The 15,904-nt window shown below is 40.3% G+C and overlaps 1 protein-coding gene across 1 annotated transcript in view; it reads right to left on the reverse strand.

Annotated features, from left to right (window-relative positions):
* The window catches only part of LOC146009631 (cadherin-like protein 26), a 151,774-nt gene that overhangs the window by 108,281 nt on the left and 27,589 nt on the right, over positions 1-15,904 (reverse strand). The window contains exon 3 of the mRNA XM_083150082.1: positions 12,554-12,634. Coding sequence (XP_083006208.1) covers positions 12,554-12,634 — 81 coding nt within the window. The remainder of the gene's footprint in view (positions 1-12,553; positions 12,635-15,904) is intronic.

The following is a 15,904-nucleotide window of genomic DNA, read 5'->3' on the forward strand; positions in this document are numbered from 1 at the left end:
TTGTTTAGCTGCATAGCTGAATTGATTATTCACTGTCTCAAAATTTACTGCTATTAGTTTTATAGATTGTTATAGATGTAAAAACTTGTGGGTAAATATGTTCCAATGAGCCCTATGGAATTGGGGAATATTTTCATGATTAAACCCGTTCTCACCCTAGATGCCAGTAAAACTATACCTAAATATCTGTAGCTTACTCATCTGCGACTTACCCAATTTATGCTTCTCCCCTCTTTAGTCTATCATCTACATTGCTGCCCAACTCATTTTTTTCTTCTCTTTCTGTGTTATTTTTTCAAACCAACTTCCTTTTAGACCCTTAACCTCTGATTTTCATAAAACCCTCCAACTCTGATCCAATATTGACCACTACCACTCTTTCACCCTGATCACCACTTCTAACTCAAACCTTCAAGATTTTTCCTGCACTTCTCTAAAGCTCTGGAAAGCTTTCTAAGCTTAACAAACTTACCCCTAGCTTTCCATCCTTTAAATGTGCCCTTAAAACCAGTGCCATATTAAGGTCTAAATTGGCTGGAGCTGAAAATGATCAAGGGCCTATTATGCGCAATAATATGGGTTGTGGCCAGCACCTAATAATGGGGGGGGGGGGGGTGACCAGTGTTCTGTTTGGTTGTCTGCTCATTTGTGTAAAATACTTTCAACTAATTATATATGCCTGCAAAAGGCAGGAGGCTGGCATAGGAAAAATGCAGGGAGATATATTGGCGGATGCCCTCCTAAGGTGCACCCGCAGGATGTCGATGTCCTAAGATACTTACGGGGTGATGCGGCATTCCAGTCATAAAAAAATACTGAAAGCCGAAACTTGGTAGACAACATTTCAGCGCCTTTTATGTGGTCACCTAAGTTTACCACACCATATAACCCTTATACAAATCATGCAACACAATAGTAACCCTTTTATACTGTACTTGCCTCTTACACATTATGCCACATGGAATGAGCCAAAATTCACACTATGGCACACGGATTGTCAAAATTGACGTTATGCCACACAGATTAAGGCAAATTTCACATTTTGCCACATGGTCTGAGCCAAAATGCACACTATACCAAACAGATTGAGCAATAATGCACAATATGCTTCATAAACAGGGGAATTGCGTGCCAAAGGCACTCATTAAAAATGTACACCATAATGCCAATTACATGTTAATCCACACACCATAATGTCCATTACCTATTATGCCAAACACCATAATGCCTATTAAAAAATATTCTACATACAGTAAGTGCTGCTTACCTGCATGCTCATTGCCAGGGGTTCCATGCTCATTACCAGGGGTTTCATGCTAGTTGCCATGTGGAATTACATGCTCATTGCCAAGGGTAAATACATGCTTGCGATAACTGGGGGACGGCTGCCACCGGGCAGAAATGCCAGCCATTGACAACCAGGCTGTAGCTAGAGCACTGCAGGTCCCGGCTATTTGAAATAATACCCCTTTCACACCAGAAAATGCAGGGACTGGCCCCTTTTACACCAGCCTAGTCCCTGCATATTCTGGTGTGAGGGGAGAACCCTGCCCCCCTTTAAACAACCAGCTATATCTTCGAAACCAACTGACCCATTTACATGAGACCAGTATCATATTGAAGAACTTTTAAGTGGGCTTCGAATGAAACTGAAACTGGGCCGTTTGGTTCCAGAGAAATCTGTCCTCAAACAACATGAACAGCCATGAAATGACATTTCAGAAATGAAAAAATCGGTTTACCCGCAATATCTCTAAAACCAATGAACCCATATGGACCAGCCTGGTATAAGATTGAAGGACCTCAAGCTTCTGTGATGCTGGAGGGGGAAATGCCAGCCGTTGGAACCAGGTGGGGGTCGGAATTAGCGTGTCCCATGTTATGAAGAAAACGTTCCAGATTGCCTGGCGGTATCTCTGGTTCCCGGAGGCTAGCGACACGGGGTTGGGCTCGTTGGAAAGCCCTGGCTTTCAGCTAAAAAATGGGCTTATTTTGGAGTGGGCCTGGAGCTGTAGCTCCATCAGGCCCATTGTTAATCCGGCCCTGGGCACAATGTACCGTTGTTGCCAAGGGTTGTATTACAGGCTCAGTAGAGAGTGCATCCTTGCTGCCCCACTGGCTTTGACAGGGCGCGGGCTCTGGCGGGGACTGGCTGTGCGGAATCCTTCTTTTGTGGGACAAAGGAGCTGCTGGCTGTTAAGGGACGCAGGCTGCGGTGGAGACAGAAAACAGCTGTGTGGGATCCTCTGCTTGAGGGACACCGGATCCTCTACAGGGAGCTTTGATGGGCGGACCAGCAACTTACATGAACCTAAGCAGCATGGGTTTGCTGGGGGGAGATCATGTAAAAAAAAATGTATTGCCTTTTAATAACTTTATTGGAGACATTTCAAATGGATTGAGGGTAAAAAATGCCTTTTTGCATATATACCTAAATGGTATGCAACAGGGTAGACACACCAGGAGGGGTGAAACAAATGATTGATGATTTAGGTACATTAGAGGAATGGTCAAGAGCGTGGCAACTACATTTTAATGAAAAAAATGGAAAATCATGCACTTGGGTCTCAAAAATCCAAAGACTAATAGTATAAATGGCATTATAATGGAAACTACTAAGGAGGAGAGGGATCTAGATGTCACTATAAGTCAGGTGACTTAAAGGCAAGTAGGCAATGTAACAAAGCAATGAGGAAGGCAAGTCAGTTACTTGGTTGCATAGTTAGAGGAATCAGCAGTAGAAAGAAAGAAGTAATAATGCCACTGTATAGGTCATTGGTACGACCTCATCTAGAGTACTGTGTTCAGTTCTGGAGGCCATATCTCCAGAAGGATATAAATACATTAGAGACTGTACAAAGAAGGGCAACTAAAATGGTGCATGGCCTACATCACAAAACTAAAAGATCGTAATATGTATAGTTTAGAGCAGAGAAGAGAAAGGTGGGACATCATAGAAAATGTCAAATATATCAAGGATTCTATACTATCTGCCCATCCCATCTATAGTCTATGGCCACCATCATTGTCACCTTTTAAACCCAATGCCATCAGGTCTAAACTTATAGTAATGGCATACCTTTATTTTCCTTGTACTCTTTTAAAAGCCAATGTCATACTTACAAAGACTTTTGGAAAGACTAGGACATATAATTCTAGGAGACCCTGCATGTATCATTTTACCATTTGTACATTGTTGGATGGGCACAGTATAAGAAGCTGACATATCTCTGTCTACATTCAGAGGAAGAACTATTCATTGGAATTCATTTGCTGGCTATCATGAAAGTCTAGGTGCCTGCTAAATATTGAATATAGATTAGTGTTTGGAGACTGAGGTATTTACATTTAAAAAAGTGGCATGCGATGTTCTGCCGCCTAATAAAGATTAATTGTGATATTATTTTGGAGGAATGGAATTGATACAAGCTCCCAGGAACACTCAGCAGCACAGTAAATAGCTGTCAAAAGCAGTCTGTTTCTTTCAGGTACTAATGAACTGGAGCACTCTGTATATATCTGCTTGACACAGCAACAGTTTCATCCCGTCTGATCAGCATATGTTCCATTACATGACTAACATTGTACAGGGTTTTTTGTCAATTTGCAAGTATATAAAAACATCATTTATGTGGAAATAATGAGAACAGAAATTTGTTGTGTTGAGCTTAATATTTCCCAAACAACTGCGAGCTTTAACTAGGTAGTGGCTGTTCATAATAAAAATGCTTCTACTTTTATGGGACCTTTACCACTGCACCCTGTTCTTTCATACAACTTTTCAGTAATTGCTGCAGGGATATTATTTGATTATGGGGCTAAAAGTGTACATGTTAATGAGCGAGGGGGGGTATTTTGTGAGCTGAACGAAAATGAATTCAAATTTACTTGGAACTAGTGGTTACATTATTGGTTCAACAACTCATTTGGGGCCCTAGGCAAGATACCGGTTTGGGTTTTTCCACAAACAATCCATAGCACTATATTATTACTTCTGCTTGCAGCCGGCACCAATAGAGTACGTTGGTGTGTGCACATTCTTCCATAAATAAATGCTTAGCTGCGTGAGCATTGGCCTTGCTGAATCACGCGCTAGGTCTTTCGGAAGTAGGCTTAATACCGGTGTCACATTTAAAGTAACAAGACTGCCCACATACAGTGGATGACACTTTTTGTTTGTCCAAATGATTTTTATCCTATCAAAGAACATCAAAGGGACTGTGGCCAGGTCCATGTGATGTCATGACGTGACGCGGTAGTCACACAATGCTCCTCTGGGAACATTTTGGACAGCCAGGATATCTTTATGGGGCCCCTTGTTACCAGCTGGGCCCTAGGCAGGCGCATATGTTTGTGGAAAATCTGCCTTTGTTTCTAACCATTGGAAACCAGCCCTATATATTCAGTGGGACACATTTTGCAACTGTTCATTGAGCATAAGTTTCTATGTATTTTTAGGCACAGTTCTATGCATTAACATATACATTAAATATAGTCCAAAGGATAGATTTACTAAAGTGTTTACAGAATTGGAGATGTTGTCCATAGCAACCAATTAGATTCTACTTATCATATCTACCACCTTCTAGAATATAATATATAGAATCGCACTAGTTGCTATGTCATTATAATCAGAAAGCCACAAAACATTTGTTTATTGATGACTGGGAAAAAAACATACTTGGGCATGACTCTTATTATGGCAGAAGCAGACAATTAGATAAATTATGATTGCCAAATGCCCTACCCTAAAACTATCTAAGGTCAATGGTAAAACCAGTGTTTGTGGCTTCCAATTACAAAAAATTGGAACAAACAGAAGCAAATCCTGTCCCTCACCACATGAAATATTTCAATTCAAATCTCAATTTACTTAATTTAATATTTTTTTCTATTTGTGCTCAATATGAAATGTTTGGTCTAGGTGTGAAACAGCAAATCTCCGGTACTCTAGGGTGGCGTGATTCGTAAAAGTTTGGTAACCTCTGGCCTAAACCCCCATACACACACATACAAAAACACACACACAGTCTAACCCTGACTTTCCAACACCCTGGAATTCTTACAATCTGAATGTCAGCTGTCAGTTTCTGCATTTCTACTGATGATGGAATGCCGGTGCCGGGGTTGTGGCTATAGGTCGGGATTCTAGTGCCAAAATTTTAACCACCGGCATCCCTATTGATGGAATCATAACCACTTGCTGTTGGAGCCTAGTGCTGGTTCCAAAATATGGAGGACCCATACTCTTTTTATCCCCTGTATTTTTGGAACCAGGACCTGTCCAAGGGCCTGGTGCTGGTTTCTTAAATATGGGGTATCCCCACTATATTATTCCCCCATATTTGGGGAACCTAGACCAGCTCAATAAACCCAGGGCTAATTATGCTCGGAAGGGGGCCCCACGCTGTTTTTTGTTGTTGTTGTTTTTTTAGCACAAATCTGCACACTGCCATTACGCAAAAAATCACATATTCATGTTACTAAAGAAAACGCACATGACTAAAAAAAAATCACAGATTTCCATTACCAAAAAGAGCCAGCGAATTCTGACTTTGTTTAAAAATCACACCCTATTATATTTGCTATTTTCAGGTGAAAAATTGTAAACATGACATGTGCGATATGTTCATCTTGCCCTTGAGCTTAGACATTTTTGAATCATTGGAGTAAATGTCTGATGCCCGAGTGTGCAAATCTACATATATTGCATTTATAAAAACCTTTCACTTAGTCCCAAAGATTTTTGGTTTTAGTTTTGTTCACTGGAAGCATGCTTGCGGCCAGGATATCCTTTATATTTCTAGCATTCTTGAAGATAATGTTAGGTCTTGGTGGAAGAATTTTGTTTAATATGTATGTCCCATTGTATATTCATCACTTTTCTTTTATCCTTCTCAGTACTATACGTTGTAATGACGTTTATTTAATTTTTACCAATCTCAATTTTCCTATCCTTTAGAAGATCTTCTCCCTATCTTTCTTCTCTGTTCTTTCCACTGCTTCTTCCATGATACCATCGGGGTAACCTCTATCTACAAAACATTTCCGATACACCTCCAGTTGTTCCTCATCTGTTTTTTTTGTGCAGTTCCTTTTAATTCATAAAAACTATGAATAGGGAATATTAGTTTTCCACTTACTCAGATGATTACCCTTAAAATTGACATCGGAATTGGTATCTACCAATTTTATGTAGTTCTTGGTAGGGATATTATTTCCAGTATTTGTTAGTACCAAGTCTAGATATTCAATTGCTTCATAGCTCATTTTAAAGTGAATGATAAATTGTATTAATTTTGTCCCAACTGATCTATAAAATCAATTTCTATAAAAATATATAACTTATATACTGTGTGTTATTGCCTTCCCAGCTTCCCATCTGCAAGTTGGCAAAGTTGGGGGCAAACACTGTGCCCATAGCCATTCTGCATATTTAAATGTAAAATTGATCCAAAATTTTAAATACTTATCAGTTGGGATAAAATGTATCAAAATACATATAAAATCCTTGTAACCATTGTCTAATGATGAATCTCTCAACTGGAATTCCTTGAATGATTCTATACCCTTCTGGTGGTCAATAGATGTGTACAGGGACCGGACATCCACTGTAGCCCACCTATTGTATAGTCATCTTTCCAGGTTACATAATTGAGAGTTTGGAGGACCACATTATTTTCTTTAATGTAAGATTCTACTCCAGGTACATATTTCTTCAAAAAAAATCTCTACATATTCTAATAAATTTGATGTAATGGAATCAATCCCTGCGAAGATGAGAGGAGATCCACCAACCTTTTATGGATCAGAATGATTGGATTATTCTTTATCAGGAATTGATACTCCTCTTTATGGATGATTTCTTGCTGAAGCTCTTTCATGAGAATGGGTCATAATTCATCTATGAAATCTAAGTAGGATGTTTGGTCAATTTTCGGCAAGACTTTTGATTATTCAACAATCTAGACCACTTTTTCATAATCTGATCTGTTTATTATCACTAGTGTGCTTCCTTTATATGCATTTTTTAGGTTCCTAAAAATTCTCTGTTGCTTGTTATCCTTTCTGGTATTCACAGCGCACAAATCTTTCTTGACTAGTTTGCAGACCACGTCAATTTAACTGTTCTTTGATTCCAGTGGTAAGAACTTTGATGTTCGTTTTAAACCTGATTTTGATATGTTCCCAAAGGGTGCAAACTTTTCACCTTGCTATATATATATATATATATGATTAATGTAGTAAGAAATTGCTGGGGTTCCCACAAATACATAATAATATATATCCATTCAACAGCAGCAGTGGAGATTTTGCAGGATGAAAGAGGCAGCACTCAGTGGACTTTTTAAATTCTTGTATTGAATAGCTTCATCATAGTAAAAGACGACACAATTTCAAGATGTGAACAGCCTTTTCATTGAGTCGATAAAAAAAAATAAGTGCAAATAAGAAACTTTGTGAACTTATTTTGTATCGACCTGATGAAAAGGCCGTTCAGGCCTTCAAATGTTGATGTCTTTTTTTAACTATGATGAAATATTTCAATACAAAAAAATGTAAACAGTCAGCTGAGTGACGTCTCTTTCGTCCTGCAAAAAGCTCACTGCTGCTGGTGAATGGGTAAAGTATACATAACGGGTCGCTGAAGGCTGCACTCAGTTGCAGCATCTAGTAAGTAATAGGCATTTGTGTGCGGGGAACAGTCAATGTTAACACTCACTTTCCTGTAGAAAGAGAACCGGCACTCCAAATTTAAACATCCTTCAAAATTTTATTCAAGGCATGAAGAAAATATATACACAAGGCCTGACAGCCGTTTCAACTGCACAACGCAGTTTTCCTCCTCCAGTTTTCCTCCTCCTGAGGTACACTGCATTGCGCAGTTGAAATGGCTGTCGGGCCTTGTTGTGTATTTTCTTCATGCCTTGAATAAAATTTCCTTGGATCTTTAAATCTGGAGTACCGGTTCTTAAATTCTCTTTCTACAGGAGGGTGGGTGTGGGTGTTGCTGGTGTATCCAGCCTCATCTTCCAGTGGCCTTTGGCTCCTCCTATCACACTGCAGCACGACCCAGCATGTGCAGCTTCACAGAGACGCGTGCATTTCGGGAAAGATGTCTGGTACTGTGTATATATGCCATGTGGTAACCATGCCACACCATTTAACTTATTGGTACGAGCAATATTTGTATTGTATCCAGGATCTGTTTTTAGTGGTCCAAATAAAACACTCTTTTAATGCACCATACAGTGCTCCTTCTTCCTCCTTTTCCAACAGATCAATCACCCTCAGACCTGGCGTTTATCCAAATTGGAAGAAGCTGGAGCAATAAATCTGGATTTTGGTGCTGAGTATTCTATGTGTATACAAAGATATCGTGCTGGACTTGTGTGAGATTAAAATGTTAGCACTATTCCATTCATTTTGTCTAATATGTTTTCTGGTATTATAAAGGGACCAATATACACAAAGTTGTGTGTTTTACACATAAATGTTGTAATATCCAGCTGTCTTTAGAAAAGGAAGTGGAAATAACATTCTGAGTGACAGCGTTTTATGATTTTGTGTTGAAATAAAAAAGCTTCAATTAAATTTCCCAAATTATTCTTACGTTTACTGCACAGCGCAAGAAATATAATCCTCAAGGTTTTGGAAGGTGACAACTAAGTTACTTGCTGGTTTTTGCATCCTGGAAGAAATGTTTCCTGGGAGTGCTTAGTACTAATATGTTGTCCACATAGATATTCAGGCACCTGGTAGAATGATGGCAGATTTAGCTTTACAGTGGGCTGACAACATAAGACATCTCCTAGGAGATTTGTTACAGGCCCTGCAGGTATCTACTTTTTGAAATGTAAAAATAAATAAAACATAGAACAGAAATATAAAAATACTAAATTGGCTGATGAGAGGTAACAAATAAGCAGATGGGAAACTATAAGCAATAATGTAATTACAGTACATGCGGCAGATGTGACGAGCAAGATTTGTTACTTTCTAAAGTCATCCTACACTCACACATTGATTATATTGTATAGTTTATGAAATATACACGTTCTAATAAGTTGAAGAGGGAGAAACAGCCAACCTCTTAGAGAGTGGGAAGCTGTTCACAGGAGGGATTCCTTGTGGGAGGCACACTTTTCTGTTGTAAGAGATTCTGGGGCAGATGTATTAAGCCTTAACAAGAGATAAAATCCAAGTGTGATAAGGAGAGATAAACGACCAGCCAATCAGCTCCTTACTGACTTTTTTCAAACACAGCCTGTAATATGACAGTTAGCAGGTGATTGGCTGGACATTTATCTCTCATTATCACCCTTGGATTTATCTTTTGTTAAAGCTTAATACATCTGCCCCAATGAGTGAGATAAAACGTAGCTTTTAATTCCAATTATTTAAAATAATGGCTCAAAAAAAGAAAAATGATTTACATATAATAAACTGTCTATAATAAACAAATTTGATAGACAATAAAGGATTGTTGCCACTTAGTGTCAGAATAAATTTATGTCTGAGCAGTGGCAGTTAGTGGTGTTATTAATTAGTGCATACACTGTTGGTGTATGACCGGTTTATGTCCGGCTGTTTCTCCCTCTTCAAAGTATCCGAGTACTTGATTCCTGGGGGCACCTCCAACACTAAGTAACTATCGTATATGATTGATACAAAATTAAGTTACGTTGGTTATTCATTAATTATTCTGTTCCATGTTTGTCTTGTCCTGTGCATGATACAAATTTTCCTTGCTACGTTCTAATAAGTGTCCGTCTACAATTACTACCATCACAAGCATAGGTGTGCGCACATTGAGTCTTAGGGGTGCAGAGGCACCCCTAATGCTGTGCCCACCCTTATGAACCCTCCTTCCACTAGCAATACCTTTTACCAAAGACTTTTGCTGTTTAGAACTGTATTCCATTAAAAGAAGCACCCATCAATCAATTTTGTGCGTTTTGCATTGTTAATTGTACTAGAACATTGTCATATCACTACAGACTTGTAGCTGGAGTCTGTAGGGCTGACTGCGGGGCTAGTGCTACAGCGCTACATACAGTGGATACTCCGGTGGTGATTGAGAGGAGCCCCCCCGGCGGCCGGGGTCAGGGGACACGCACGCAGGTAATGGCGTGGCCCTGCAAAATTTATGGTTTGCAGGAGGGCGCCGGACACTCTAGCACCGGCCCTGGGCGGGAGCTGGTGATAACAACAGGAAGGAGGGCGCCTTAGTCACCGCAGCTTGAGGATGGATTTTCTGTGTCAATCCTTTAACAGCATAAGTCAGTGAAGCAATAGCAGGTTTCTGGCCACAATTTTGGATACAGTACACAGATGAAAAGAGCTGGTCGTTTTTTTTTTTTTTTTGGGGGGGGGGGGGGGGCTGTGGCTGGCAACCTTGACGTATTTCTCAGCTATGGCAAAAAGTTTTGTTTGTTTTTAATCAGTACCAATTGATCCTATGTACTAATGTTCTCTCACGAGCAGGGCCCTCACTCCTCATGTGTTCTTATTTTATTTTCTTAGAATGAATATATATATATATATATATATATATATATATATATATATATATATATATATATATATATATATAGATGGGTTGTTCCCTGGCAATCAACAATGAGGTATTGCAGCCTCCAATATAGCAAAAGAAAGAAGCAGCACTCGGAGACTAAATGCGTGGTTAAATCCAAGGGATTATTTTTAATCCATGTGCAGGTGAAAAAAGTGACATTTTGGGGCTCGGCAGCCCCGTGTTCAGACTAGGTAATGCACATTTGTTTCTTATATATTTATTTCTTATATATTCTAAGAAAATGTAAACATGTAAGTATGGTCGGCTTCACACTGGAGGCACAGGCAGCTCCTGGGGTTGGATCATAACCATAACTAGGTCGATAAGCATTAAATCTGCACCACTGGGTTGACATGCATCAAAGTCGACATAAATGAATGCAGGAAGGTTAACATGACTGAACGTCGACATGGGAAAGGTAGACAGGGTCATTAGATTGACACAAGCATTAGGTCAACATGGGGAAGGTTGACAGTCAAATGGTCGACATGAGGTTTTTTTTACTCTAATGTCGTCACAGTCGACATGGACACCCATGCTTCTAGGTCCCACGTTCACAATCTCTTTACACAATCCCTCCATATATGGAACTAGCCATGCCCTTTGGGTGGAGCTTGTGGTGCCATATAAATCAAACAATAATAATAATACATCATTGTGTGTGTCCACTTGCTTTGTAATTGAAATGACTGCTGAGCCAATGAGAACACGTTAAGTAGCTGCACAACCCATAGATTATGGACCCAGTTTTGTTGAGTGCAAGATATCTAATATTTCAAGGATGCCGGTTATTCTGTTTATACAATTAATTCAACTGAAACCAGTGAATAATTCTACAGTTTGTTACTGGGGCGCTTTAAGAAAGGAGGAGGCACGTGTGCAGCCTTTCGTTGACCCCCCTCCTCTCCCCCAGCCACAGCGTCCCAACCACCCAGCGCAATAGTCTGAGCACTAGAGCACTCCGACTCTATTATGCATGCGCAGACCTCCAGAAAAATGGCACAGCAGCCATTTTTCTGGCAATTTTGGCAGCACTGCTGCCTTTGTTGTGGGCTCCAAAGGGTAAGTAATAAGAAATGGGTGCAGTGTGCGCAGTGTGGGGCCCCCTGGGACTCAGGGGCTCGTGTGCACCGTGCACATTGCACCCATTAGAAATACGCCACTGGTGTCTAGATAAACAGTCAATAGGTCGACCTTAAAAAGGTCAACATGAAAAAGGTTGACATGGTCAAAAGGTGGACAAGGTCAAAAGGTAGACACATGAAAGGTCAAAATTAGATTTTTAAAAATGTTTACGTTTTTTGGACTTTTTCATACTTTACCATTCACAAGGACTACAATTGAGAATGATAAAGTGTGCCAAACAAAGATCTATTCAAGGGTAAATGTTACACTAATTGGAGGTACATGTCGGCAGGTGTCAACATTGACACCTAAAATAGTGAAAAACTCATGTCGGCCTTTTTATGTGTCTACCTTTTAACCCTGTCAACCTTTTGACCCCTTCCACATTTTACATGTTGACCTTTTGACCCTGTCAACCTATTGCATGGTGACCATTTGGGGTCAACCTATCGACTGTCTACCTAGACACTGTCTATTTATTTATCAGTTTCTTATATAGCGCACACATATTCCACAGCGCTTTACAGAGAATATTTGAACACTCACATCAGTCCCTGCCCCATTTGAGCTTACAATCTATGTTCCCTACCACATGTACACACACAGACATTCTAGGGTTAATTTTGTTGGAAGCCAATTGACCTACCAGTATAAGTTTGGATTGTGGGAGGAAACCGGAGTACCCGGAGTAAACCCACGCAAACACAGGGAGAATATACAAACTCCACACAGTTAGGGCCATGGTGGGTCTAATAATCCACACCTATTACATTTGTAAAGTATACTATGGGATATTATTCCCTGTGTAAAATTGTGTACTTTTCATAATACTTGAGTCTATTCATTTACCTTATGGGTGTTGATGGCGCTTCTTGCAGTTCTTGAGGAAGCATGGCTTTGGTGCTGATCTGATAATGCAACAAGCACAACCTGAAAGTGGAAAGAGAGAATATTTGTATAAGAAAGTTTATAATTGACCTTATCCAACCCTTGCACTCTAAAAATACCATTCGTAAACATGAAAAAGCAGTAATGCAAAACCAATGCCTGTGTGTTATTTTGCATATTGTGGGCGAAATTTTCTAAGATGTGTATTCTACTTCACATGTGATGTTGCTATGGGGCAACCAATCAGAATCTGCTTCCTATTTATTTAGCACCCTCTAGAAGATAGTAGACAGCATCTGATTGGTTGCCCATAGCAACATCACATGAAAAGTAGAATACACATTTCCACCATGTGTGGAGTGCCGGAAAAAAAAAACTTCTATGTTTTAACTACTTTAATTATCAGCTGCCAACAGAGACGGAACTGTAGTTATGCGCACACAAAGGAGGTGTGGCTATTTCAAAGGAGGAGTGTCCTTGAGTGCAATGTACCACACCATATACCTCTTAAACACATTTTGTAACCTGATACTTTCCCCTTACACATTATGCCACATGGAATGAGCCAAAAACCATTTTATACCACACGGAATGACACTAAAGGGGAAATTTACTAAAGGAAATTTGTAAAAAAATAGGTGTATTTGTATCCGAAAATACACTTATTTTTGGGTACTCTTTACTTAGAAGGGCGCCCACGATTTTGATCGTGGGCATCGTTAGTAAAAAATCTCGGGCATCTCGGGCATTGAATGCACTAAAAAATCGGGTGCGATCAACCGACAAGATGCCCGAGATTTCCCATAGGGAACAATGTTAAATGTCTCAATTGACCCAATTTTCCTGTTCAATGCCTCAATTGACCCGATTTTTCCATAGGAAACAATGTTAAATGGGCCACAGAGGCCAAATAGGCACCCTGAAGTGTATAATGGCCACCCGAATTGTTAACGCCACCCCACGATCAACGTCAACCCGATGCGTGGCGAGCGCAGCGAGCCCGCGAGGGGCGGCGGTACGCGTCCTACGACCTTTTCATACCCCCACTATCCACGTCGGCGTGGAGTTGAGAATAGAAAGTGTGGCGAGCGCAGCGAGCCACCGAGCCCGAAGCGTGGCGAGCGTACGCGGACAGCTGTGAAGCCCGCGAGGGGACGCGGATACCTGTGAAGGTATCCGCGTCCCCTCGCGGGGCTCGCTGCGCTCGCCACGCTTCTGGCTCGCTGCGCTCGCCACACTTTCTATTCTCAACTCCACGCCGACGTGGATAGTGGAGGTATGAAAAGGTCGTAGGACGCGTACCGCCGCCCCTCGCGGGCTCGCTGCGCTCGCCACGCTTCGGGTTGACGTTGATCGTGGGGTGGCGTTAACAATTCGGGTGGCCATTATTCACTTCAGGGTGCCTATTTGGCCTCTGTGGCCCATTTAACATTGTTTCCTATGGAAAAATTGGGTCAATTGAGGCATTGAACAGGAAAATCGGGTCAATTGAGACATTTAACATTGTTCCCTATGGGAAATCTCGGGCATCTCGTCTGTCGCATCGCACCTGATTTTTTAGTGCATTCAATGCCCGAGATGGCCGAGATGGGCGCCCTTCTAAGTAAAGAGTACCTATTTTTGACATTTACTATCCCGAAAATACAGCAATTTGTATTCGTATTGATAGCACATCAATACTAATACGAATTGACATATTTTCGGAATAGTAAATGTCAAAAATAAGTGTATTTCTGGATACAAATACACCTATTTTTTTTACAAATTTCCTTTAGTAAATTCCCCCCTAAATGTATATGGAATGAGTAAAAGATTCACATTATGCCACATCGAAGAAAGCCAACATTCAAACAGTATGAGCCAAAATTCACATTTTGTCACATAGATTGAGCCAAAATTCACATTAATCCACACAGATTGAGCCGAAAATCACATTATATCACATGGATTCAGCCAAAATTCACATTATGCCACATGGATTAAGACAGAGGGGAAGCAGGGACAGATATGGACAGAGACAGCTGGGACAGAGATGGAGCCAGTCCACAACTGTCAATTGGCAAGCGGACAGAGCTACATTTTAAATGCTGACAGCATTATCTACAAGGCTGCCTGCTGGATATTAGTCAATAACGTCAGTCAGCCATAAACTGGTCACAATATATGACAAATCATAAAAGAACCCAGCACAGTAAAACCCAGTACCACCTGCTGTAACTTAATGGTGGCCATGCATTTAGAATTGGTTAGACCACATATGGAATTCAAAATGCAATTCTGAGCTCTGCAGTACAAAAGGACCTCATAGAACTGGAAAAATGTACAAACTCTCAAGTACCCTTTTTGCTTTGAGGAAGGAGCCTATGACACATGGGCATGTGTTTAGACTACATGAGAGAAGATTTCGTACCTTTAGAAGGAAAACATTTTTTTACAGTCAGGGAAGTTAAAGTATGGAACTCTTTTCCTGGAATGGTGGTGTCGGCAGACAAAATAAATACACATAAAATAAGGTTGGACAAACATTTATTGGTTAAAAACATCCAGGGGTTCAACCAACCAATAATTTGTCCAAAATCAAATCAAAATACACAATTCATATATAAAGATATAACAAATAGACCCAACCCTCTAACCAAAGGTTGAACTTGATGGACGTATGTCTTTTTTAGGCTAAACTACTATGCAACTATGTAACAATGTAACATATTTTAGCATTTCGTTGCACTCAGGTACCCCTTTCTTTGGAAATTCACATGAATAGTGTGTGAAGTCATCAATTATAAGAACAGCAACATTTATTGAGGAATGGGGGAAACTGGAAGGACTTGTTAAAGCCGAGGATTTGCTTGTAGAATGTATGTTAACTACAATAATTGATGATTGTTTGTTCATCTCCACCTATATACTGTATATCATATTGAGTGAAAAAATTACACACTGGCCTTAATTTCACTGGGACTTTGTTTTGAAAAGATCCATCTGGCATGAAAGGATCAATTGAAAAGTCCGTCCCATCCCGTCCCCCCCCCCCCAAAAAAAAAAATCTGGTCTTTCTAAAATGGACTAATACCCCAAATATGGATTTCACACTGACTTGTAAACCAATAGTCATGCCACCACTAAGATTTAGTTTGAGAGCTGACATTTCAGTTATTTCTTAACTTCTCTATCGCATGCGATTTTATAGGGTGTGCGATGCCATGACATTAGGTATACAATAATATGATTGTATGTCCCCAAAACAGGTTTAACGCACCCCCCCCCCCACTATCCACGCATGCCAAAGGATGGTGAGTGCATCTCGCCCCA

This window comes from Crinia signifera, chromosome 6 (genome assembly GCF_055691185.1).
Source record: "Crinia signifera chromosome 6, ASM5569118v1, whole genome shotgun sequence".
NCBI classification, from domain to species: domain Eukaryota; kingdom Metazoa; phylum Chordata; class Amphibia; order Anura; family Myobatrachidae; genus Crinia; species Crinia signifera.